At 45.5% G+C, this 25,842-nt stretch overlaps 1 protein-coding gene across 4 annotated transcripts; it reads right to left on the minus strand.

Annotated features, from left to right (window-relative positions):
* Window positions 1-477: 477 nt before the first annotated feature.
* On the minus strand, window positions 478-25,484 carry MAX (MYC associated factor X). Of its 4 annotated transcripts, none has more exons than XM_020879190.2 (5): window positions 25,234-25,482; window positions 24,484-24,510; window positions 17,035-17,142; window positions 3,248-3,371; window positions 478-2,006 (listed from the first exon to the last, which is right to left on the minus strand). In XM_020879190.2, exons 1-5 carry the CDS (start codon window positions 25,267-25,269, stop codon window positions 1,819-1,821), a joined length of 483 nt encoding a protein of 160 aa, XP_020734849.1. In that variant the 5' UTR covers window positions 25,270-25,482; the 3' UTR covers window positions 478-1,818. The 4 variants fall into 4 exon arrangements, with proteins under 4 accessions (XP_020734849.1, XP_020734851.1, XP_070325593.1 ...); XM_070469491.1 differs by lacking the exon at window positions 478-2,006 and adding an exon at window positions 2,625-2,778 and having other exon boundaries at window positions 25,234-25,484; XM_020879192.2 differs by lacking the exon at window positions 24,484-24,510.
* Window positions 25,485-25,842: the final 358 nt, after the last annotated feature.

Consider the following 25,842-nt stretch of genomic DNA (forward strand, 5'->3'; position numbering starts at 1 on the left):
GGATTGGTCCCTAGCCCAAGGAGAGCTAACTGGATGCTGTTGAAGCCTCTTTGACTTCCAGCCCGTGGCAGCCCTGCTGCCTGTTACTATGTTGGAACTCTCTAGAAACTGGAAAAGTCCTAGAGAATACCAGTCACCCCTGGACTGGACATGATGTTCATTACCAGAAGAAACCCAAACCCACAGCTTTGGGCTACCAGTTCCCCAAGGGTCATCTATTTAGCTAGAGCTGGATTCAGAAATGTTGCCCTGGAAAACCCCATCCCTGCTGGAACTTCGAAAGCTTCCATCCAGTGAGCAAAGTCACCCACTGGTTTACCCACCTCCTGCCCTGCCTGGGCCAGGCTGAGCCCTTAACACAGAGGGAAGCATCGGCGGTGGTGGCTCCCAGCCTGTGGGCTCCTCTCAGGCCACCGCACGGGCCCACTGGCCTCACCATCTTGGCCTTTGCCAGGGTAAGAAGACACCACCACCAAGAAGGATAAAATAAGTTTTTATTTATAGTCTTATAGTAAAGGGGAAAGCCTTAACTTGCAAGACAATTCTTCAGCAGTATGTACAACATACTTTTTATTTCCATGGAATGGAATCAAACACAGACTGAGACTACAGAGTATACACTAGAAATCAGCAAATGCCGGGAACAGAGTAGGAAAAAGACAAAGAAATGAGGCCTAAACACACAAAACCCTTCACTGGGATCTGCTGACCGCAGCCAGAACCAGGGCTGGATCACATAATGGGGACAGGTTCCAGGACAGTCGGAAGGGGAGGGCGGGCGGGGGTGGGGAGGGGTCCGCACTGGGGTGCGGGTTTAGTACGAGGTGAACCGCTCTTGGTATTTACATACAAAATCAGTTGGCTCTATTTCTTAGAAATACACACGGAAAGAAAGGAAGATTTGATCATTACTTTATGAATCTGTCGCTTTGCAATACCGACATCATCAGAAATAGGGACAGTTCACTCAGGTTCAAATTTCAGCAGCAGGAAATAAATATCAAAACATCATCACTGGCCCTCAATACAAAACCTCTACCCTACCCGATCCTCCCTCTTTGGCCCACCCACCCGCTACCACCCCCTGGCGGCTACCGCTCCACTGCTGCCGTCCCCTCACGCCACACAAGCATCACACGGCCTCCCTAAGGCTAGCTGAGAGAAGCAGGAGTGAAACAGGCCAAGACTCCGCGCTGCAAATCTGTCCCCACTTCCTTTTATACCACAAACTTCTTCAAGGATCTGGTCTTTCAATAGGAGCGATAAATAGCCTTTTAGCGGGGGAAAAAAAAATCCTTAAAAAGAAGGGGGAATAATTCTGATTACTCCAAACTGGTCATCTTCTGAAAGTAGAGCAGTCCACAGATTCACAAAGTCTATCAAACAGAGGTGAGGATGGCCTGGAAGGAGAGGCCTGGGTGGGGCAGGAGTCCCCCGGGCACGTGCCCGGCAGGGCTGGAGGAGCTGGTGGGTGGTCAGGACACCATGTGCTCAGAGGTCTGGCCGGCCGTCTGTCCTCCACAGAAAAAGCTGCCAAGTTGGGGTGTTTTGGTTTAAAAATTCCTGGTGGGGACAGGGAATCCCTGAAGGGAAACGTTTAAAAAAAAAAAAACAAAAAAATCGTGGAAATGGGGAAGGAGAATGAGAGCTGTTGTCCAAGAGCTTCTACGTAAAAATAAAATTTAAAAAAAAAGGAGAAAGAGGGAAAAAAAAAAAAGAGTCTCTTAAATGGTTCTGAGGGTTCTAAAGATGAACTGAAAGGAGGATAAGACGACGGAGGAGACAGACAGTTTTTATTGCTGGCCTGCCCCGCGGAGCTTAGCTGGCCTCCATCCGGAGCTTCTTCCTGCTTTGGGGCTCTTCGGGCTCCGACTCCGAGCTGGAGTCCGAGCCCCCATCGAAGGCAGAGATGGTGCTGCCCTTGGCGTTGGTGTAGAGGCTGCTGTCTGAGGAGGGGTAGTTGGTCTGCAGTTGGGCACTCGACCTCGCCTTCTCCAGTGCACGGACTGAAAGGCAACCAAGCGAGCGGGTTACAGCCTTCTGGAGACTGGGGGAGGAACCGAGTCTCGGGTTGGGGTCCAGCCTGTTCTTCCGAAGGGCATGCTGGCCCCCAAGGCTCAGGGTGGCTCATAAGTAACTCCCTTCTGGTGGCTGGTCCACCTGCACACTTCATTTCCCTTCGCCTTTCCCAGCCAGACACGAGCGCTCAGTGGATACGGCCAGCCACTCTGCAATGCCACCCAACCCTAAAGAGAAGGCGCGTGCTGTCACCGTCCTGCCGTGGAAGCCCAGCACAGAGAGAGGACCACGAGCTCCCTGCGGGACCCAGCAGTGCAGTAACAGCGCAGCTGGCCCAGCAATGCCTGGCTCCACAAGGGTGTGAGGGTCACACGTTAGCAGGGAAGGATGACAGAAGACATACCAGCCAAAGAGAAGTTTTGGCTTAGCTCTCATGTACAAGATCCACTTGGAAAGACAAGCTGGACACTTGGAAGCAAGTCACCAATACACAGAGTACCTGGGCTTCCCAACACGGAGCCCCTACATGCAGGCTGCTCGGCCCGGTAACCAACCCGCTGCCGCCTCCCGCTGCCCATCCCTCGGTTCAGCTCGTCTTGAGCCTGGAAGGTCAACCCATTTATTTTGGTTTAGTTTATTTTATTTGAGATGTTCTAACCCAGACGGTTACTTGCATTTCCTTTTACTTGCATCTTCCATGAGGGAGGAAGAGAAGTGAATTCCCCAGGAACAAAGAACTTGATCAGCTCTCGCTTTCCCCTGTGGTTGTAGGAAAAGGCGGGTGTGAGCATTGGAGAAGAGCACGGGCCTGGCCCACGGGCTGCCCTGAGTGGACTACCGTTGACACGGGGAGCGCTCACTGTCCCTTAACACCTGGAGTCTCTGGCACTTCCACAGCACACTCCAATCCAAGGACCTCACAGCTCTCTGGAGGCACCCAGGCCAGCTGTGATCCCTACTACCAGCGAAACACCTGAGCCCCAAGAAGAGGAGAGCGAGTAGGTCAGAAAGGTCTCCAGACGGCTAAGCCTTGGACTCCACCGCTCCCTCACCGAAGCTCAGGCCCTTCCTCAGGACGGCTACTCTCGCCTACAGACCCAAGCAGCAGGATGGCAGCTGCTCAGGAGCATGGCTCCGTCACTGGTTCTGACTCCGCAGGCCCCGGCGCGAGGCCCTGACCTGGCTGGCGCACAGCAGGGCCAGCTGCCCCACGAGCTCCGCTGCTCACCTTGCTGCTCCAGGAGAGCATTCTGCCGCTTGAGGTCATCAATATCTTGCTGGTGTGTGTGGTTTTTCCTTCGCATATACTGGATATACTCTGTGGCTTTGTCTAGGATTTGGGCCCGGGATGCCTGTTGCAATATGAGAAAAAGCAGAGGGGACAAAATAAAGACCTAGTCCATGCAGCGAGAAAACCATTCCTTTCAGTGAAGGCCACACGAGGGGACAGAGGCAGGAGGGGGAAGGGCACGAAGTGCTAAGTGCTGTCGAGAATCTTCTTTATGCTGGTCAAGGCACTAGCTGCTTTCCACAGCTTACCTCACTGGCACTCTGACAGAGGTGGTTCCACTAGGAACCCGAGACTCCGAGAAGTTTACCGGTTTATTCAAAATCACCAGCTAAAGGGTGTAGAGCCTGGATTCAAACTCAGGTCTGTCTCAATCCTGAACTTGTTTCCCACACAACCCCTTTGGTTCTTTATATTGCTTTCAGGTCTTCGGCCAGGCTATTCTGAAAACATTAGAAGACTACTTAACTGAGAGCTAAGGTCACTCACTCACTGCTGGGCCTGGCTGCAGGCAGCTGGTCCAGAAAGACAAGATCAAGATCTCAGCTGGAGCTGGCTCAGGATGGGGATGGGTACAAAGGTTTTCCTCAAGGTTCGAGATTTCAGACAAGTGCTCAGACCGTTGTTAACTAGTTCCAACTAAGCCATGTGACCGAGTCACTATTTCAGCCTCTCTGGCTAAAGAGACGTTTGTGAAAGCTGTCAGAGCTTGGTGTCAACACAGGAAGGGCATGAGATTGGGCCATTTCAGGAAGCAACCACACCTTTATCATGGCTGAGGGTAGCCTAGGCACTGCCCTGTCAGAGCTAATAAAATGGATGTCAGGTTACTTGGCCCCTGGAGGTCAAACTTGTCTGGGAGATTCTCTGCAGGGTTGCAAACATGGCCTGAGTTACTCATGACCAAGCAGTCAACAGACTGAACTGGCAGAATGGTACAAGGCCCAGAGAACTGAAGCCCAAGACAAGCTAGTCTAGTAGCTGAAGTCAGGCAATCATGCCACTGAGGCTCCTGAGCAGGAGCAAAGCTTCTTTTTTTTTCCCATTTATTTTTATTAGTTGGAGGCTAATTACTTAACAATATTGTAGTGGTTTTTCTCATACATTGACATGAATCAGCCATGGATTTACATGTGTTCCCCATCCCGATCCCCCCTCCCACCTCTCTCTCCACCCGATCACTCTGGGTCTTCCCAGTGCACCAGGCCTGAGCACTTGTCTCATGCATCCAACCTGGGCTGGTGACTGTTTCACCCTAGATAATATACACGTTTCGATGCTGTTCTCTTGAAACATCCCGCCCTCGCCTTCTCCCAGAGTCCACAAGTCTGTTCTGTACATCTGTGTCTCTTTTTCTGTTTTGCATATAGGGTTATTGTTATCATCTTCTTAAATGGCAAAGAAAACAGCCACACTCGGGTGAGCAAAACTATACCCACTTGTAGTAAACCCCGACAATCTCAACTCACAGACTCCAGCATGGCTGGGTATCAGAGAGGTTTGGAAGGCCTAGGTGTATTCACCAGTTCTCACAAGTACTAGAGTCCCCAGGCTTTCCTCTTATGGCATCCTTAAGGCAATTTCCTCAAAAGGAAACTGTTCATATTCAACCATTTTTATCTGGTGTGAATTATGTGTGGGGCACAGAGCAGAAACTGTGGGGAAACAAAATGTATTAGTCATGGCTTCTTTGCCCAGATGCTTACTTACTATCTAGTTGAGGAGATAAACATATCTATATACAGACAAATCACAGGGCAGTACCAGCAAGTGTAACTTGAGTAGTACAGATTACAAAGGCCACGGGAAAGATGGCTTTTGGCTGGGGTGGTCACCTTGTGTGTGTGCCAGAAATTAGCCTTGGCTCTGCACAAACAGGCTCCCATCTGAACGAGTGGGGTCAGGGTGGGTGAGACTGAGGCGGAATTTGTGGGAAAGGGCTGCTCTGCGCGAGAACAGCACAGGCAAGGGCAGGAGGGTGGAGACAGGCCCAGGTCTGTCTTCATCTGAGTAAGTCAGCTGATGTAGAAAGAGTGAGGGCACCTACCAATGGCGCATGGGGGGACGGGGTTACCAGGTCACTTCAGAGGCTGTTTCCCATTTCTGCCAAAGGAGACTTATTAGGGTTAATTACTGGGTGATAAAATGGGGGGGGGGAGAGCACATATTTAGAAGGGACTAATTAAAATACCCTGCCTCTCTGGCTGCTAGAGAGGGGATTAAAAAATATAGTAGGATAGGTGCCAGGATGGCAGGGTGGGGAGAAGAGTTTAGGAATCCAGCAGATGGGGCCTCTGGAGTCCTGTCTTTAATGTGCTCTGTGACCGCAGACACAGTCTCTCGCGTGGCTGTTTCTTATCTGACGAGAAACTCTCTGACCCCACTGAGCCTTCCAAATTCTATGCACTCCATCACTGATCTAATTGCCATGCATATTTACATCACAGCCTCTCTAAATTTGCCTATTTTTTTCCGACTAACTGTTGCTCCCAGAATGCAACATTAACCTCATTTAACTCCTCATTTGTATCTAGCACAAGGGAAAAAAGCAAAATCTCTGAACAGGAGAGCACTTGCAAATGCTTAGTGATAATTTTTAACAAATGACCACACTGAGTAGCAGCCTGAGTGCTACCACTTTCTTCTTCACACATTCATACATGAAATCATGAGGGGTTCATACATGAAATCACAAAGTGAAACGTGAGCCGTGAGCATAGCGCAACAAAGCAAAGAGAGAGATGCTGTGAGAGATGGAAGTCTTTCCACCTCAGGGCAGTTTCTGGATGAAAATACAATTCACAGCTGCACGGCAAACGAAACGTATTGGGGTCAAGAGGTCTCCATTGAAGGAGAGATGAGAATTAACCCAGCACCCTCTAGAATGCTAACAAGCACCGCCCTTCTTCCATACCCGCTCCTTGCTAAGCAGAAGTACCCAGGCTACTTCAGGTTGTCCCTGACCCTCCCATTAGCATGTCCAGAAATACAGTTCAGTTAACTTTATTTTGCCTTCTCCAGAGTTCTCAACAAAAAGTAAAATCCCACAAGAAAAAATCTGAAGGATAAATGACAGAATTCCCCCCAATTTACAAGTGCATGAAATCCAGGGAAGAAAAAGCAAAAGGTTGAAGGTAGAACAGGACAGACTCATTGAAAACCCCCTCTCTACAAACCAAACCCCCAGTTTAACAAACCATATAAGACTGTGTGACCAGCCACAGGGGGGAGGTGTGGGCAGAACCTTGCCTTTATGAGTTTATACTATGAACAGTAAACGTGAAGCCAGCAAGAATCCTGGGCTTTATGGCTTGGACTATGGAGTGGCCCTGGGCTTTCGGTTTCTGTTTTCTAAATGGTGCCTAGTCGCTGAGTCGGCAATCTTCATGTGAGTGTCCCTGAGCAGATAACACTTGGTAGATCAACATGTCTACAGGTCAACTGTTGGCCTTTGGGTATCCAGGAAGGATCTGAATGAATAATCTTTCCTGCTAGTTTTTACAGTTAGAAGGCACTAATTCTTATTCTGCCTTTCTCAGCAGAAACAGAACCCTTCAATGGTCTGGACACAGTCCCAACACAGGAGGGCCTGTGGCCGTGGGACCGAAGTGGCACTGGGCCTTCTGGGCAGCTGTGTGAGTTAATGTACAGCAACTGAGGCTCCTCTTTCCCTCTGGGAGCCACATGAAAAGACACTGGACACCCTTGCCAGATGGTGATCCAGAGCCACGGCTGCACACAGCAGTATCAATGAGGAAAACGGCAGCAGCTGAGGACTTACACAATGCCAGGCACCCTCACAAGAGCTTCTGATGTGTTCAGTTCAGTTCAGTTGCTCAATCGTGTTCAACTCTTTGCAACCCCATGGACTGCAGCATGCCATGCCTCCCTGTCCATCACCAATTCCCGGAGTTGACGCAAACTCATGTTCACTGAGTTGGTGATGCCATCCAACCATCGCATCCTCTTTTGTCCCCTTCTCTTCCCACCTTCAATCTTTCCCAGCATCAGGGTCTTTTCTAATGAGTCAGTTCTTCGAATCAGGTGGCCAAAGTATTGGAGCTTCAGCTTCAACATCAGTCCTTCTAATGAATATTCAGGATTGATTTCCTTTAGGATGGACTGGTTGGATCTCCTTGCAGTCCAAGGGACTCTCAAGAGTTTTCTCCAACACCACAGTTCAAAAGCATACATTCTTCAGCGCTCAGCTTTCTTTATAGTCCAACTCTCACATCCATACATGACTACTGGAAAAACCACAGCCTTGACTAGATGGACCTTTGTTGTATTAGTTCTGATGTGTTAGTTCCCTTATTTTATACATGAGGAAACTGAGGCACAGAGTTGTAACTTGCCTGATGTTAAATAACCAGTAGGTAATACAGTCAAGATTTGAACCCAGGCCTCTAGTACACCCTTATTTTGGGATCTGAGAAGAGACTGTGGAACTAAGGAAGAAGATCAATGAAATGTGGACAGTCAGAGCAGGAAGACAAGGACTACAAAAGAATCACCCAATTTGTCTATAAGGACATCAGTGAAGAACCTGGTGAGGGTGGTTTCCTTGAAGAAGTGAATTTAGGTAAATCATCATATAGGTCAGTGGGTGCAAAAGTGACTTGAAGCTGAAGCAAAGATGAAGACTGGTTTTTAGAACGAGGTTGAAAAAGTAAGAAATGGAAAAAAAACAGTAGTGTATAATAATAGTAGCATAGAAGGAAGATTGCTTTTTTTTTCTTTTGAGAGGCAAGTGAAATCCAGAGAGTCTCCTAGCAGAGAAGCAGCAAATACAGAGGAAAAGCCAGAGGATGCAAGCTAGCTGGAAGAGAACTGAGTGGACCTGGGCCCCGGCCGAGAGGAGATGCGGCCTCCCCACACTGCTCTGGCTTTACCACCTAAGAGAAGAAACCTAAAATGGACAGAGGAGACAACCCAGCGTGGCTCAGGGGCCCAGTGGGTCCTGCCTCCTCCTGCTCATCCGCAGCTGCTTGCCTGTTTGCATCTATGCCCAGAGCAGCAAAGAGAGAAAAGGGCCACCCCAGCCTCCAAAGGCACCCACTTGAACAGAACTCTGCTTGGGAACAGAGTATACTCACCTCATGTGCTGCAGCAAGAATTAACTACGTATTTCACCAGAGGCCCCAAACCCAAGAGTTTGATTCTAATCTGTACCTTTTAAAGGTCCCAAATGATTCCTGAAGTACTTAACACTGATGTTTAGAATGATACCTACGGTTATTAAATCCCAGTTAAGGCACTGGCTCTCAAAATTTTTCATACAGGGCAAGAGTCCCATACATTTCTGGAGCTGTACATCTTTGTGTTTATATATCAGTCCAAGTTGTTTTAGAAAGCAGGTGGTAAAAGGTGAGGGAGAAAAGAGAAGTAATAGACTGTTAACAACAGAAACATCATTGCTGTTCCCTAGGGTCCTAATGCTGATCTGAGAACAGTCATCTTTGCTGAATTTATCATTTTTTCCTCCTGTCAAAATCAGATCCTACCGGGCTGATGTAACAGCTGCTCTGTTCTCCTAAAAACCAAAACCCCATATCCTGGGGAATGGAAAACCACTGGCTAACTTACCAGCTGACATGTTTTATTTTGCACTAGTTATTTTAAAGAAAATAAAACCATTATTTTCTGAAGTTATTTTAAAGAAAATAAAACCATTATTTTCTGAAACCTGCACAAACTTTTACACATGGTAAAGAAAGGGAGGGCTAGGGCAAAGCTGATATACTTTTTCAACTGATTAAGCCATTTTCTGGAAACAGAAATTAAAACACCTACACAATAAATTTGGGTCTGCAGTAAGCTAGTTCATTCCAAAATGGAACCACCATCAGTGCCAACAAGGGAGGCCAGAAGGCTGTGGGGTCAGAACCAGCATAGCCGTGTGGCCCCTCCAAGGCCTCCTGTGCCAGCCCCTCCCAGCCCAAGGGACCATGTTCTTGATTACTAGAGGAGACAAATGTATCACACCCCATAAAGGACCTGGTTAAAGCTGGGAGCCAGACATCTGTTTAAGGGTCAACACAAGTCACGTTTCAAACCCTGTATTCTTTATCTTGGGCCTATGGTAGTTTGAAATGAAGGTGTGACACTGTCCCATCAAACTCTGATCATGCAAGACAGGAGCACAGGGCTCCTCCAAAGAGGAAATACAACTAGTAGATAAACATATGGAAAAGGACTTACTCTCACAGGCAACAGACAAAACACAAAATTAACTACTATCTTTGGCTTACTAAATTAGTCACCCCCTTCAAAAAAAAAAATCCATTGATGGTAGAATCAGTACTCTCAAAACAATACCAAAAGACTAATCTTTATAATTTACTTGAAAAAGAAAAGGAAGAACACATGAAAACTACCCTTCTGGAAAGCATTTTTGGCAACACACAGCAAAAAATCAGGTGTTCTTACCACTAGACTCAACAACCCAACCTGTAGGAACCTATTTTATGGAAACAGCCACATGCACCAGGATGTGCATCATTACATTATCTGTTAAGTTAAAAAACTGGAGGCACTCCAGTATTCTTGCCTGGAGAATCCCAAGGACAGAGGAGCCTGGTGGGCTACAGTCCATGGGGTCACAAAAAGTCGGACACAACTGAGCGACTTAACTAACTACACAGGGTAGATGAAATACAAATTTGTGTTCATAATATAAACTTAGCAAACATAATAGTTGATGTTAATTAAACATAGACTCTGGAGAGAGATACTGAAAGAGCAACATTCTTCCTTAAAACAAAATAAAAATATATTAAAAAAAACAAACAAACCCAAACAAACTGGAGGCAACCTAAATGGCCCAAAGAAACACGCCTGATGTCTAAATATGAACATTCTATCACTTGGGGAAAGGACATGTTATGTGAAAGCAACAAACTATACCCTTTACCCAAGTGAAGCATGCATATGAAAAGACCAGGAGCATACCATTTTACTCCTGCTTCTGAGACTCCATCAGTAAACACATGGATTTAATAATAGCAGCTTTAGGGAGAGAGGAAAAAGGAGCCAGCTTTGTTTGACACCCAGTTGGAGATGTCAAATTTCAGTCATATTAAAATGGGGTGCGGGATGGGGAGAGTGTATCTCTGAACTGCACTGTCCAGTAAGATAGACACTAGCCATGTGTGGCTAATGAGTACTGAAATGTGACTAGTCTGTACTGAGAAATCCTCTAAGTATAAAACACACTGGATTATAAAACAGTGCAAGAAAATAATATAAAATCCCATTAGTAATTTTTAATATATAGAGTACATACGGAAGTCATACTTATTTTTGTGTTGTGTTACTTGCTCAGTCCTATCTGACTCTTGGTGACCCCATGGACTGTAGACTGCCAGACTCCTCTGTCCATGAAATTGGTGGTATTGGATTCCAGGCCAGAATACTGGAGTGGGTCGCCATTCCCTTCTCCAGGGGATCTTCTCAACCTAGGGACTGAACCCGGGTCTCTTGCATTGCAAACAGATTCTTTACTAGTTGAGTAACCCAGGAAGTGTAAATAAAACAGACTATTAAAATTAATTTCATCTGCTATTTTTTTTTTTTTACTATGTCAACTAGAAAATTTAGTTGTATTTAAATTATATCTCAAACGTATTTGTGGCTCTCATTGAACTTTCACTGGACACCACTTATCTTAGAATCTTAGAATAAAGCAAAGGTTGTAGTTGTATTATAGGAATGGAAGGGCTGTTCCTCTTCTTCCCATTTTTCCAAAGTTTTTTGCAATTTTATTAGAGGGGAAAAAAGAAAAAGAAATGCTAGAGGGAAGGCCTAGTAACTAATTCCTATCCTTTGAAGTCACTGAGTTTCATGGCTCTATAGTCTTCTCCATGTAGTGAGCCCTCTAGCACTGTGTAGCACAGACTTCCAGAAGGATGGACAAAGTTCCTGCCCTCAGGGACTGCACCCTTCAGTTAGGTGATAAGACTGTCACACACAAAAAAAGAAGACAGAGGAGAGGCCCCACGAAGGTCCACTGGGGTGTCAGGGATGGTGATACCCCAGGGCTCTCAGGGTGCTGAGGCAGTTGATGTGGGCCGTGACAATGGGCAGGTGGAGGCTGACCGGCAGGGGAGGCCCAGGCAGGGGGAAACACAGGAAGGCACAAGAGCAGGAAATGCAGGGAGCTGGGGAGTCCCTGTGAGTGGGTCTCCTCATTGTGAGATCCCAAAGTCATCTGGGTGGTGAGGCTGCAGTTGAGACCTTGGTGGAAAGAGAGAATTTGGACAAACCTGATGACATTCCTGCACAGAGGAGGGTGTGCACTGCTCCACAACAAGGGAAACGGCAGAAAAAGCAGGAGGGCAAGTTGGGAACCTTATTTAGAGAACATGAATACCAGTCCTTACCTCTATGGGCACTGAAAAACCCTTGGAGGCTTTCGCAGTGCAGAAGTATGAAGGAGTCAAACACAAACTGTACATTTACAGTTACTGAGCCCAGAGCTTAAGGGAGATCTGGGCAACTGTGGACAACAACTTGAGATGTAGAAATTTTAAGAAGAAATGCCCAAGTTGGAGTCTGGTCAGATACTAACCGATGGGTAATGAGGTGAAATGGGCAGGGCTGTGGTTTACGTTTCCCTTAAAAGACAATCCTTTCAGCAGCCCAGATATGATGTAGAAATAGTGCTGCTAAATGAACTGCCTGCCTCAAAGGGTGTCCACTAGAGTGAGCCCCTCCCAATGGAACAAGGCCAGGTGGAGAGGGGGCTTCCTTCAGTTAATAAACACTCACTGCTTCCTACTGTGTGCAAGGCTCCAAGGGAAGAAATATGACCAAAGATATTCTCCGGGCCTTCAGTACTTACTATACTGAAGTGTGGGAGATGGGTAGACAGCCATTAAGTAACTACACAAACACATGTACAGTTACCCCTGCGATAAGTGCCTGGGCCACAGGGCTGAGTGAGTTTAACAGGGATACTGACCTTCAGATGTAAGAACTGTTAGGTTTCCTGGTATAAGGGAGCTATTTGATTTCAACATTTACTTGTTAAGGACACTGGGCTTTAATGAAGATGAAACAAATTAGCTCTGTGTTTTGACCTCTCACTTGATGTTCAGCATGTTGTTATTGTTGTTAGGTATAGTCCTCTTCCCTAACAAGGGAGCTAGATCCTCAAGAGTAGACACCATGTATTAAACCTCTATGACACTCATACTTAAAACACATGAGCAAAACCGTGCTGGCTGTGCTGTTTTCGTCAAAGAGCTGAGCAAGCCCACTGTTTCCTCTGGCGCTCATTCCTCAGCTCCGTTCTGGGGACCTACCACGAGCCGAGTCTGTGACAGCAGCTGGCAGAGGCAGTGCCTTCGGAGTCTCACCCAAATAGAAGGGACTCTGACTCACTGCCTAGAAGAACACTCAATTTTTGAGCAGAGGAAACACTGTTTTTCTTTATTTTCATCTTAGGTTATAATCTCTTTTTAACATAGCTCTATCCAAAATGGAGAAATCCAGAGCACCACTGCTTAAGAGAGCAATGAAGTATGATAAACAGGCATTTAGGAAGAGACTTAGAAGATGAGAAATTACTATAAACCACCATTTAGCTACACATGGCAATGCTGAAATGTAACTTTGTATCACTGAAGTCAACCATGCCAAGCAGACACTGTGATTGGAGGCAACCTCTCTGGTGCAGGGGCTGGGGCTAACTTATTGGGGGTGGGGGCAGAGTTAGGGCCCCATGAAAGGCAAACTGACATGCTCACCACCAGGTATACCATTCCCCACCGCCCCACCCTCCCACCCCAGACACATACAACAGGGTGAGCTCAAAGCCAGCAAGCCATTGGGCAACACTGCCTAGGACCCAACTAAGGACCCTTAAAACAAAGAATAATTCTGTTCAAGAACAGTAGTGTCTTCCTTTGCAAAATGGGGCCACAGTTGTTTTCTCCCTTGTTTCCTTACTCCTGGTGGCTCAGACGGTAAAGTGTCTGCCCGCAATTGCAATGTGGGAGACCTAGGTTTGATTCCTAGGTCAGGAAGATCCCCTGGAGAAGGGAATGGCAACCCACTCCAGTACTCTTGCCTGGAAAATCCCATGGACGGAGGAGCCTGGTAGGCTACAGTCCATGGGGTCACAAAGAGTTGGACACGACTGAGCGACTTCACTTTCACTCACTTTCCTTACTCTGGTTGACTGGCTTATAGTCCTAATTCCATTCTATCTTTCCGTGGGCTCTAAGTCCAGCTGAAAAACTATGGGAAACAAGACTCAAGCAACATGAGCTCAAGAGGCCACTTGCAAACAATGTGATCTATGGCAAAACCCAAACTGGACTGTCTGTCAACCATAATCATCTATTTCTCAGAGCAGCAATACAGACCCAGACAAATGTATAAACTTCAGTGACCCTTAACTCTGCATTTCAGTGTTACCTACATATGCTACTTCAGGGGAGAACATTTTAGTAGTAACCCTAGTATGACACACTTCCAGGGGAAACTCCCAATATGAAGACAGGGTGTAAAAATTTAAGGAAATCTCTTTAAAATGTTCTAAAGTTGTTTATCCCTAGGGTGTGGTAGAAAGACTAACTTGGCAATCGGCAGTCCTGAGTTCTAGTCCCTATATAGCTATGGACTGGAATCATGATCTTGAGCCTGCTCCCTCATCTCTCATATGTAATAATGGCAGGAGCTAGCATTAGTAATTTTCCAATTATGACAGTGTAATACTCACCTCAGAGAACTACTGTGCAGACTTCATCTTATATTGCAATACAGATATTAGTTAATACTGACGTTTTATTTAAACAAAAGGTGAATATTTTATAGTAAAATATAGGAAACAAAGGATAGGGTTTGGGTCTCACATTTAAAGCTGTTTTATATTTTGGGGGGATGTTTTTTAGTACAGTATCCCCCATTCTTGGTTAGGATCCAATTCAATCAGTACTAGTTTCCCTGTAAAAGACAAGAGGCTTAGAACACGTAGGTCCAATAGTCCCAGCACTAAGAGAGATCACCTGGAATGTACAGACGTGCACACCAAGGAGACTGGGGGCCTTCCCTTCAGGGAACTGAGCTAAGCACCCCACAACTCACAGGGCAAAATGGTCGTTCAGGATTATTTACATCATGTCAGAACCTTGACTGCTGCAATCCAAATCAAGAATTGGCCAATTTCCTTTGGTTCTAACACCACTTTAAAAAAAAATTGCAACATTTAGTGAAAACTCGGAAGTCGGAGGGACTAGAGCACTCTGTGAGACTCAGCGCAGCACCTGTGAACAGTGTCAGCAGACAAGGAAAACAATAAAGATGGTGACAGTGGGAAAGGGCTGGGGTTCAACCAGAGGTAATACCACTTCCTTTATTCATACTCAACACGAACATTTGGACTAGAACACACAGCAGCATCCTAAAATTGGGAAGGAACCTGGTGAACTGCCACTGGTGCTCTGTTCATCTGCTTGAGGAAGCCTGGCCCCTTGACCACTCTTCTCCCCTATTCCTGCTGCTTCTCTGACTTCATCTCCTGCCACTACCCCTTCACTCACTCCATTCTGGCCACCCCAGCCTGTCTCCTTGAGAGGCCCAGGAATGCTCCCAGGCTCCCGCCCCTGGGCTATTCCACTTGCCTCCCCTGGCGTGGAATGCTCATCACCAGACAGATGCATGGTTGAAGTCTGTTACCTTGCCAGTGTGTGTTTTTTTGGTCCACCCCAATGATAACTGCAACTCTTCTTTCCTTGTTTAATTTTCTCGATAGCACTTATCTGACACAATACGTATATATATTTAATTATTAGTTCGTTTTCAATCTTTTCCTCACCAGACTAAGAGCTGCTTTCATCTGCTTTGTTCACTGCTGTATTCCCAGTATCTAAGACTGCCTAGCATCCAGCAGATCCCCAGTATTTGTGAATGGAGTCAGTGAGTAAATGAATGGGTCACAATGAATGACAACTATTTGTAAGGTTTGTAAGGTTACCAAATTCAACCTGTCAACTTCCTTGAAGAAATGAGACAACAGGATTATGGTAATATGATTTTTAAGGACCTAAGGAAGAATGCTACAATAATGTAAAAAAGATTAGGTAAGAAAAAGGTAGAGTTGAGCTCTCTTTAAGAACTGATCTCTCCCAAAGTGATCTCAAATTTAAGAATTATCAGACCACTAGTTATAAATACAGAACTCTAGGCCTACCTCCAGAAAGACAGACTCAGTAGTGACTCTGAGGGAGGTGGTCTTCAGGCCATTTCTTGGGATATACTGTCCCGGCACCACTCCTGGTTAGATGTGAGACTTAGAAAAAGGTAGCTCTTGTCCATTTATTTCACCTAAGCCATTTTAGTTGATATCATGGCACATGAATATGAACCTACTGTCAATAGTTCAGGTAAGTGCAAGAGATAATCCTCTGCACATGTGCACTCTGACGAAAGGGTGAGCCTTTCTCCCCATCATGCAGATTTCCTGTGGTGCTTTGACAGTGCTGTACCCAGGAACGCTGTCATTCCAGGTAAGCACCTTGGACCAAGGCCATTAAGTCAAGTCCACACTAAGTAGACCTAACCCATGGCAAACTCTGGTTTTGCAATACTAGGTATTTACACGGCCTGTTTTATGTTTTTCATAAAGGTCAGACTGACGTCATGCTTCAACCACACAGTCACACCTTAGATAAGATATACAGCACATGGCTTACCAGTGTGGCAGTATAAATACAAGGAAACCATCATGGCATCCAGTTTCATTGGCCCAAGTTTAATTCTGGATAACCAAACAAACCCAAGACTCCTACCAGAGAGCTAAATCTGGAGAGCCATTCAAAGCACACCTGAGAGCAATGGTTTTTCTTAACATGGTTGCTTCTTGAAACACTGCATTACTGAACCAACAAAACAACCAGACAGACAGACAAGACAAAAAAAACAGGTCCTCTTCCAAATTTGTCACTTACACCACTGACCAGCTGCAGAGAGCAGCCAGTTATATTGTTCGTCAAGGATGGAACTAACTGTGAGCAAACACGTATTTTCTCCAAATTTCAAGGACTGACCCTAACCTATAGGCTTTTTAGTCAAAGTTGCGGACTTTGCATTTCAAACGTAGAAACAGTTGGTGCCTACCTCTCCAGGGAAAACAGTTTCTGGAAGGCCACAATGGGGTAGAGGGATGGGGGAAGAAGAGTGGTTCTTTTTCTCTTTCATTTCATGGGAACATGTCTCTTTACTCAAGTTCACATTTAAAATGTTCTTTATATATACGCCTTTGGAATAATAACTACTCTTAGACTGGGAGATCACTGGTGTCCAGATTGGTTTACATACATTCCTGGGAGGTTTCATTTAAAATAAGTACCACTTGGAACCATATGAAAGGAATTGCCATGGAGGTCCAGAGAAGCACTGACCTCAGAAATCCTTAGCATTATCCCAAACTACTGTATGCTTCTTGTTATAATAATTTCTTGAATGAGTATTATATGTAATATTAAAAGATAGCTCCTACTGATGTCTTAACAAGCAGCTCCATTACATCTGACATGGTTTGTTAAGGATGAAATAGAGAGTAGGTAAGGTGTATGATGATTCCCTGAAGAATCAAAGATGAAGGAAACCATGCCACCCAAACATCCCAGACTCCATTTCTTTCTGGAAAGGTGAGCACCCTGCTAAGCCCCACAGTGCGCTCTAAGCTCGTGGTGGCTCATCAGCTTTCTCAGTAAACTCACCTTCTCTCCTTGGAGTGATGGGACCGAGTCCCGCAAACTGTGAAAGCTGTCTTTGATGTGGTCCCTACGTTTCCGTTCCAGTGCATTATGATGAGCCCGTTTGTCAGCCTGGAAGAATGGGAAAAACAGCACGTTAGCAGAGTCACTCCTCCTGCCACGCACAGGTGAGTGGGGACAGCCTGGAAGTATATGCTGTCAGCGCAGTCCCAGATGACTGGACTGGGAAGTATTTGTCGAGGTGGGCAGTTAGGAGTCTCCAGAATTAGGCTCTGCTAAAGGGGGAGAAAGGGGTGAGCAAGGCTTGCGACAGGAACATCCAAAGTAGCTCGATGCATCCAGCTCATGCATAAGTAAAATAAAAGTTATTCATGGGGACAAAGCGTGACTCCTGTAACATCAGTTTTCTCCCACAACTTACGTGACAGAACAGCTGCCAGTCCCATGGCTAGGAGGTGGCCAGGGAAAAGCTGCAGTGGGCCCCTTCCTAAAAGCTGATCACCCCCACTGTAAGAGATTCCCCTTGATGGGGACCCAGGAAAGGAGTCAGGTCACTGGTACAGTACTTCTTTCATGTGAAAACATCACCATGGGTCTGCTCTGGTCTCCACCGTGCTAAAGGGTACTAGTTTTAAGACCTGCTTGCCAAATCATATATGAGAAACTAAAACCTCTGGAAAACCTAGATGCATGAATCGGAGATCACCATGACAAAGCTGATATAGACGACAACTGCATTCTGAGCTCCTTTTTTTTTTTTTTAAAGTGCATCCAAGGTGCTATTCTGCCAAGGCCTTCCCTTCACAGGCTGCCAGAAAGGTAGCTCTTAGACAGCAAACCTTCTGACACCCACATACTCTGAATAAATTTCTTCAGGCACCTGTGGCAGGTCATGCTTATTTGGCAGTAGCTAAATACCCACAGACCAAAGTATTTATCCTGTCCTGCTGAGAATCACAAAGAACAATCAGCTGAGAAGGACAGAGACAGTCAACAAATCAGGGACGGCAAAACACACTGGCTTCAGATGGAAGACAGTGCGGGTGAATGCTGCAAGGGAGCTTCGGCAGACCCACATTACAGGGGCAGTCCCTCCAATGGAGCACAAATGCTGACTTAACCTAAAGCAGGAACGTCACATCGGCACTTCGGGAATTAGTGGAAATACTGTACTCTGAGAACATTTACCCCCAGTACATGAGGCTGCACTGAGCTAACCTAAAGAGGATGTCTGGACATCGGAAGCTCCAGGTAGCTTTAACCTACCCAGACACAGAACCTGCAATTTTAAAAATGAAGCAACAGGAGTAAACAACTTGGCTTAGCACAAGAAAGGATCAAATGAATCTTTGTACTAGACAAGACGTTCAGATAAAAGTCTATGAAGACAAGAGTTGTGGAATGAAAGGACTTGAAATTCTAGTATCTAACCCTAAAGTCTGAGTCACGACAGAGGAAGAGGAGGCTGGGCGCAGCTGTGGTGATTTTAGTCACTTCCTGGTCTCTCAAGCACACCTCACCTACAGCTCTGTTCAACAGGACACACGGTCCCCATCACAGCCACGGTCTCCATGGCATAGCGCTCGTTTTTAGGGCAGATGCCTGGAACACAGCTAAAGCTCTCCTCATCTTACGTCTGGATTCTCTGTAAAAATGAGTGTCTGCTGAACTTCAGTGATAATGTGGAATTTACGGGGAAACTGAGGGAATGACCAGATCACCTGAGGCTAGAAGGTATCATACAGCATTAGAGCAAGAAAACTGCAGGTACCTTCTGTCAGTTATATGAATAGCTTGAAGGAATTAAACATACTTAAGTACCTAGTCCTTTTCTAACTTACCATTCCCTCTAGTCATCTATTGATAAGGTAGTTAAGTTGGGCTGGTGGGCTGGTCCCTAGACCTAAAACTTAAGAGGGCTGAGAGATGGCATTTGGCATCTATCTGTCTCCCCTGTGTTTGCTACACACTCCCTAGGATGGCTTATTTACATGCAAATTAATTGCCCAGCTTTGGTATCCAGCAGCAGCCCAAGATACTCCTGTCTACTAAATCACCCTGATTCCTGGCCCTCCTCCCAGCTGTGCACGGAAGCAGTGACACCAGTTACCCACAATCCTTCTTGTTGATACAAATAAAATTCTAATTGTCTGTTTTCTTTCTGGGAGAGCCCTGCAAATCTCAGATGGCTAGAATCAAGTTGGACTTGGTTTCACTCAGGCCTGCACTAGAAGGGTGGAGCTAAGTATAATCTAACACCAAAATCATCCCCACAATGCATTACCCCCTTCCCATTCACTGAGCCCTGAAAGGACTCAAATGGACAAGTCTTTCGGTTAGAGGATTGTAAGTGAACTTGGCTGTGGACCATCAGCAGAAATCTTGGCTTCTCATCTGGGGAGCCAGCCAACTTTGAGAAGTTGGCTCAACAAGGAAAGGCAGCAGTCCACTGCCTGGTAGAAAGCCTGCGCTGGGGCTGTTGTTCTCAAAGCAGTGGATGGAATTTCTGTGGTGGTTCCAGGGCCCATTTAACCAGCAGAAGAGTGGAATCTCAGCCCAATCCCTGCTGCCATGTCCATCCCCAAGCTGCTCCACTTAACCAGAGGCCATTTTAGAGCTCTCTGAGACAATGTCAATAATGTATTTTTTCTTCTTCTCAAGCCTCATTTGAAAGAGCAAGTTAAAAACATGCAGAACTAACATGCCTAATTCCAGGCAACTCTGATTAAATACTACCTCTAGTGGCTTGAAAGACCATATGAAAAACCTTTACACGAGACTGAGAATTCTGTTTGGGAAACAATTTCCAAATGTCTAGCCGGATGAATTCCCCTCCTCTGCAATTCACCCAAATGAAGGGCCAGTTGCCAGCCTTATCACTGCTTTGTTAACTATCTTCACTTGCTGGCAACCGTTTTTGAAAGGGCCAAGATTTCAGAACTGAGAATTAAAAACTGGGTGAAGATTCCCAGTATAAGGCATCTGAGACCCTTCCACAAACTCAAAACTAGTTAAGAAAAAAAAAAGGGGGGGGTGGGTGGGAAAGGGCCTAACAATTGTGTGTCTTGAACAAATAAAGCTCAACTCAGATGAGCCAGCTTTCTCTTACCTATACTGAGGAAGATGTTTGATAATGAAAACAGGTGCTACCAGACAAATTCTAGAAGACAAAAGGCATTCTTGGGCTGTACAGCAGGCCCCCAAATACCTCCCCTATACATCCTACAGGAGCAGTGGCCGGATGCTGTCACTCTTTAAGCAAGCTGGATTTGCAGTTTCTGCCAGACAAGCCCTCCTTCAGGGCATCCCAGGCTAAGAGAAATACTAAAGGGCTGTGTGATACTGAAGAGTGGCCCACAGATGCTCAAAAGGAACTCCAACACCAAATCGATTCCAGCTTTGACATCTCTGCCAAGGTTTTTATTCAGCCTCTCAGTATTATTTCCCCCAAACTTTCCATACTGGCAGCCAGAACACAAGTCTTCACCTACAATTTGTCCATCTCTGACACTAACAAGCACTTGTTATCTCAAGTGTTGTTAAATGTTGAAGGCAAACATTATTTCCTTAGCCAAGAAGTTGCTAAACTGGCAGCAGGTCATTCAAGCTAAGGAAGGCTGTTCAAAACTGAGGGAATTTTTAAAAATTATTTCCTTCCAACTTACTGCATAGAGAATACATCTTCCTTTGAGGCATTACATCAGACAGCAGCATTATTTCCCACAAGTTCTAGGGAGGCAAATCGCATGGGGAAATGAATGTTCCATTATGCAAGGATGCCTAAGGTTCTCCAGAGCAATGCCATCTCTTGCAGATTACCTGACACCTAATTCCATCTATAAGAGGAGTCTTCTTAAATCAATATAGAAAACTCCCACCATATATGGGATTAAGAATTGATCTATAAACATTTACTGCCTTTAAGAAATTTAAGTTATATTTTAGAAGGAAGATTGTGTTGCTTATGATTACTTAATAAGGTATTCTTATTAAACACTAATGCTGGAAATACATAGGCTCAAAATTGTCATCAGAAAAGATCTAATTACTATTTCTGATGGGAAGTAGATAGGATAAATAAAACTGAATGTCTAAGCAACTTAATTCACTTTAATCAACATGAAATCTGCAACATGAAATTATGGGCAGCTTGGATGAGAAACTCACTAAGGTCCTTAATAGGAGATATAAATGGCAACTTCCCAACACCTCTCCAGCTTCAGGCCAACTACCTGGTATACGTTTTTAATATCCAATACATATGTGTGTTTTCCAGGCTATTCAAAAAATCACTTGGTGCCTTAAAAAACTTGGGAAACATATCATATAAATACGCCATCATTCTATAGCTATTTTCCTTGATCAACAATGTTACTATTACTGGCATCCTGGAAAACAACTTAAATATAAGATCACCCTTCCGTTAAGTATTTTTAGGAACCAAACTTGGCATCCACATCACTGTGAACACTCTAAGCCGACACAAAGTACATGTATCATGTAGCACTTTTGCCATGCAACTAATTCAAGGTAAAAGACACTAATTTCCTGAGTAAATTTCAATCTCAAAGGTGATCAACCAAGCTCATTCCCCTCTGAATACATTGCAATTCCTAAAAAAACAAAGAGCTCTGAGAGGTTAAAAATATTTTATACCAGAAAGGTCCAGAAACAGAATTGTACAAATCTGTTTCTAGCCAACCCCCAGATAGGTATGCTGTAACTGAAACGTGCAGCTGTCATGAAGAATAAGTTGAAAAAGACCATGGGTTTCTAACACACTAACCCTAGCCCTATGTTTCTCATATACTTTCATTCCTTCAAAAAAAAAAAAACCCCAAAGAGAAATACAACATTATTACCCTGCATGAAATATACCTGCCCCAGAAAACTCTTTGAAATGCAACTTTTTTCCTCCAAAGAATAATAAAAATAAGATAATATCAGTGACATTATGAGATACAGTGAATTTACTAATAAAAATTATTGTTTGGGATTACTTCCTTTAACAAATCTTATTGGTCACCGAAGAAGTTGTTTTCCGTTTGCACTGAGGCAACAATAAAAAATACTCGTCAAGTCAGTTTCACTTTCTGTTACTTCAAGCCTCTGTTCTTGCTGAATGAATATCTTACATTTCTTATGTAGTAAAGCCGGAGCTATTATAGTTACATTATAAAACGTGAATGAATTTCTCTTTCTGTATTAGGACCCACAGGACCTTTTCAAAATAACTTCTTAAAAGTTCTTCTGTAGTCCTAAATATTTGGTTGTTCACAGTCCATATCCTTTTCTGAACTAAGGCAAAGCTTAACAGTTTCCCCCCAAATTAAAAAAATATATTTATCTATACTAAATGTCAGGAATTAGACAGACATAGTCACACCCGGAAAAAAATAAAATCCTTTTAACCCTATGTATTCACAATAATTGCTTGATATGCTGTAAAATTTGTCTACCACTGCTTCTCTCTATGCCAGTGTGATTATCTTGCAACAGGTAACATTTAAACTTCTCAGCAAGTAGGTATGTCAAATTAAAAACAAAGGGTCAAACTCACTCCCTCTGCCCACCCTCCAAAATCAAAGGGAAAAGCCTAAGTACTTTAACATCAAATTTTAAATATCTAGACAAAACAATGAGATTAGCACTCTAGGAGAGTGGAAACATTTTAATAATTTAATAAAACAATTTACATCAACAGCCATGTGCATGGATATTTTGAAAAGCAGAAAACTCTCAGGAACTATACACCAAAATTTCATAAAGAAAATTTTTCTCACAGTGGAAAGCTGATATAATTTCAATTGAAATAATTCTTCTTCAAAGGAAGCCTAAACAACCCCTATTCTCCAATTCTGATCAAGCCCGAGGGCAGATTTTATAACTGGAGACTTGGAGGAAAACAGACCCGATTTCAAACATGAAATTCCATGTTTACATTATTAAGGATAATAGTAGCTGAATAAAAGGAATTCAATTTCCAAATCTATGTAGAGATATTAAGTATCTAACAATACTGCAAATATTCAAAGTACTGTCTTTAAATACTTCAAGGAAAAATAAATTCTTTTTTACTGACTATTTGGAACAACTGCATTGTTGGGTTTTTACGGAAATACCAGCTCTCAACAAGTACACTTTTTCTCAATACCTAACTGCTTTGATAACCTCAGAATTGAGCAGGTATAAGAGGGCTTGCTTTTACTCTGTGATAAATTCATAGACCAGAGGTCTCTAAGTGGCATCCTTGAAATTCTAACAAGCCCCTAAACAACTTGATTGTCTCACACATCATTTTAAAAATCAGAAAAATAACATAAAAGTCTGGATTTTTAATCTTTCTTCCAAAATAGGAAGATGAGACGACACTTAGCCTGATTCTCACATAACAACCCACTGGACTACAGTGGCTGCCTTTTCAGAAGACGCATGTGTTCTGTTCTTTAGTCCCCCAGTTCTCACCTCTGCTCTCTACTTCATTCCTGACGATCTCACTGCCTGGATCCTCTGGAAGCATCTAAATTTTGGGGCTCCATTCTATCTACTTCCTACTGCTCCCATCTGTCAAATGTTAGACAGCATGATTTACTTATGTCTCTTCCTCCCTGATTCTGATTTATTTTGTATCTATTCTTTTTTCCTTCCTCTGTTCTATTCATGGAACACCCATAGCACTGTCTCAAGGACATGAGATTAGTGTCTATCTTAAATCCACAGAATCACCTACTGAGAAGATTTATAACAATACTTTGAGAAATCACTGACAACACTGTATAGTCTCAACCATCACCTCTTAGCAAACCTCTCTCTGCAATGCCACTTTTCTTCAACAATTCTTTTATTGCCTTTATACTGCTCCTTCAACTAAAATACAGTCAGACCACAGTAAGCTGCTGAATGTGACACGTTCAGATTCAACCTTTGGCTCCTCTACATTTCCAATGTCTGCATTAGAAAAACACCAGACTGTGTGAGATTCCATAGGTCTACAGCAGTCACATGACTTTTGGTTAAAGGTGATTACTGCATGTGGATTCAACTTCACACAGCCATGGTTTAGAACCTACTTCTTCCTAAGTAAATCTGACCACTTTTCCCTGAATACTTCAACTTACTTTAGCATGATGCACGTCTCATTTCCCACTTACATAGTGACAGCTAGAGCCCCCATCTGAAAACTACGGAAGGATTCATTTCCTTGCATACAACTTCTCTCACTCACCTACATTCACGGAAACTTATCACCTGAGAATCCAGAATTATGAGATTCGCAAACCACCCCCCCACCACCACTTAGAACCCCAGAGCTAGGCCCCACCTCACCTTAGCGGTTAACAGGTGAGTTTACTACAATATTAAAAGTAACAGAACAATCTCTTTTTCTCTCCGACCCCAAAAAGGACTAGAATTGAACGGAAATGAAAATGAAATGGAGAGTAGGAGACGTACCGCAGATTGAAACCTCGGTTGCTCTTCCTGGAATAAGAGAGAAAAAAAAATAGAAAATATAGAAGTTATTTTTACACTTCACATTCAATAATAAGAAAGAAAATGCCGGCGTCAGAGGAAGCGGCGGGTGGGGAGTCAGCCCTACCCCCCTTCCCCATCCTACGCCCCCATCCCCCCCTAGCGGGATCGGGTAGCTGAGCAGGGGGGTCTTGAGCGCCGCCCCTCCTTCCGGGATCCGATCCGGGACAGAAGGGGATCCAGAGCACTGTCTCCTCTCCTCGCACCCAGCTCATGGCATCTGGGCACTCCCAATTCCTCTCCGCCCTCCTTCATTCCCCAGGATCCGCGGGTCACGGGAGCAGGGGGTCGCGCGCGGACGGGGCAGGTCCTAAGCGCAGTACCCCCTCCCCAGGATCCGGACAATGGGATCCCCGGGGCACCCCGTCCCTGTCCCCCGGATCCTGAACGGGATAGGATGGGAGCGGGAGGCCGCAGCACCTTCCTCCACTGGGGGAGGTTGGGGTCTCACAGGCCGCGTGTCTCCTCCCCACCTCCAGTCCCAGAAGGCCGCTCCGGCCAAGAGCCCGGAGAGAGCGAGCCGGGAGCGCGACGGAGGGGGTCCCGGCCCAGCGGGGTAAGGGGAAGGAGGCGGCGGCTGCCCGGCCCCCTGCCGCCGTCGCTCTGCTGAGAACCCCGGCCGCTGTTCCCGTCTGACAACCCGCAAGGGAAGGAAGAAGCCCCAGGACTCACGTCGCTCTCCACCTCGATGTCATCGTTATCGCTCATTTCCTACGGCCCAGGGAGCGGCCACTGCAGCGGCGGCGGGGAAGGGGGAGGGGTGGAGGGGAGGGGGAAGTCACCGACAACAACAAGCCGAGTCCCCCCCCACACACACTCACTCACTCACTCACTCACTCGCTCTCTCACTCACACACACACACACAACACGGGCGAGAACCACCTCCTCACTGCAGCACCGGATCAACGGCGGCACGCACGCCCGGTCGGCCCCCTGCCACGTGACCGGGCTCGTCACGCTGGGGCCGCCGAGACTTGTAGTCTTTGTCCCTTTGACTTACGGCCCAACTAACTCAAAAAAAACTACAAATCCCATAAGGAACTGTATCCAGGCTTCGCCAGCCCGGCTTGTTGACGGAGCCCAGGGCGCCTGCGTGCCCCGTGGAGGGGGTGGAGAGAGAAGCGGCGCGGTGCTTGCTGGGAGTCGTAGTCCGTAGACCGCGAGTTGTCAGGAGATTTTCCTCCCGAGGCGGCAGAGGTGGCTGCTGGGAAGACAGGACACGTGGAGGGAGCTGGGGCTCCTGGAGCCCGGCACAGGCTGAGCGCCGGGCGCCGGGCCCA

Source organism: Odocoileus virginianus, chromosome 6, assembly GCF_023699985.2.
Source record: "Odocoileus virginianus isolate 20LAN1187 ecotype Illinois chromosome 6, Ovbor_1.2, whole genome shotgun sequence".
Lineage (NCBI taxonomy): Eukaryota > Metazoa > Chordata > Mammalia > Artiodactyla > Cervidae > Odocoileus > Odocoileus virginianus.

Bases quoted from the DNA above. Each gene is read 5' to 3' on its own strand.
- MAX (XM_020879190.2), bottom strand. From the start codon at position 25,269: ATGAGCGATAACGATGACATCGAGGTGGAGAGCGAC. The intron at 24,511-25,233 runs GTGAGTCCTGGG...CTCTTATTCCAG, and splicing joins ACATCGAGGTGGAGAGCGAC to GAAGAGCAACCGAGGTTTCA. The intron at 17,143-24,483 runs GTACGTCTCCTA...CCATTCTTCCAG, and splicing joins AACCGAGGTTTCAATCTGCG to GCTGACAAACGGGCTCATCA.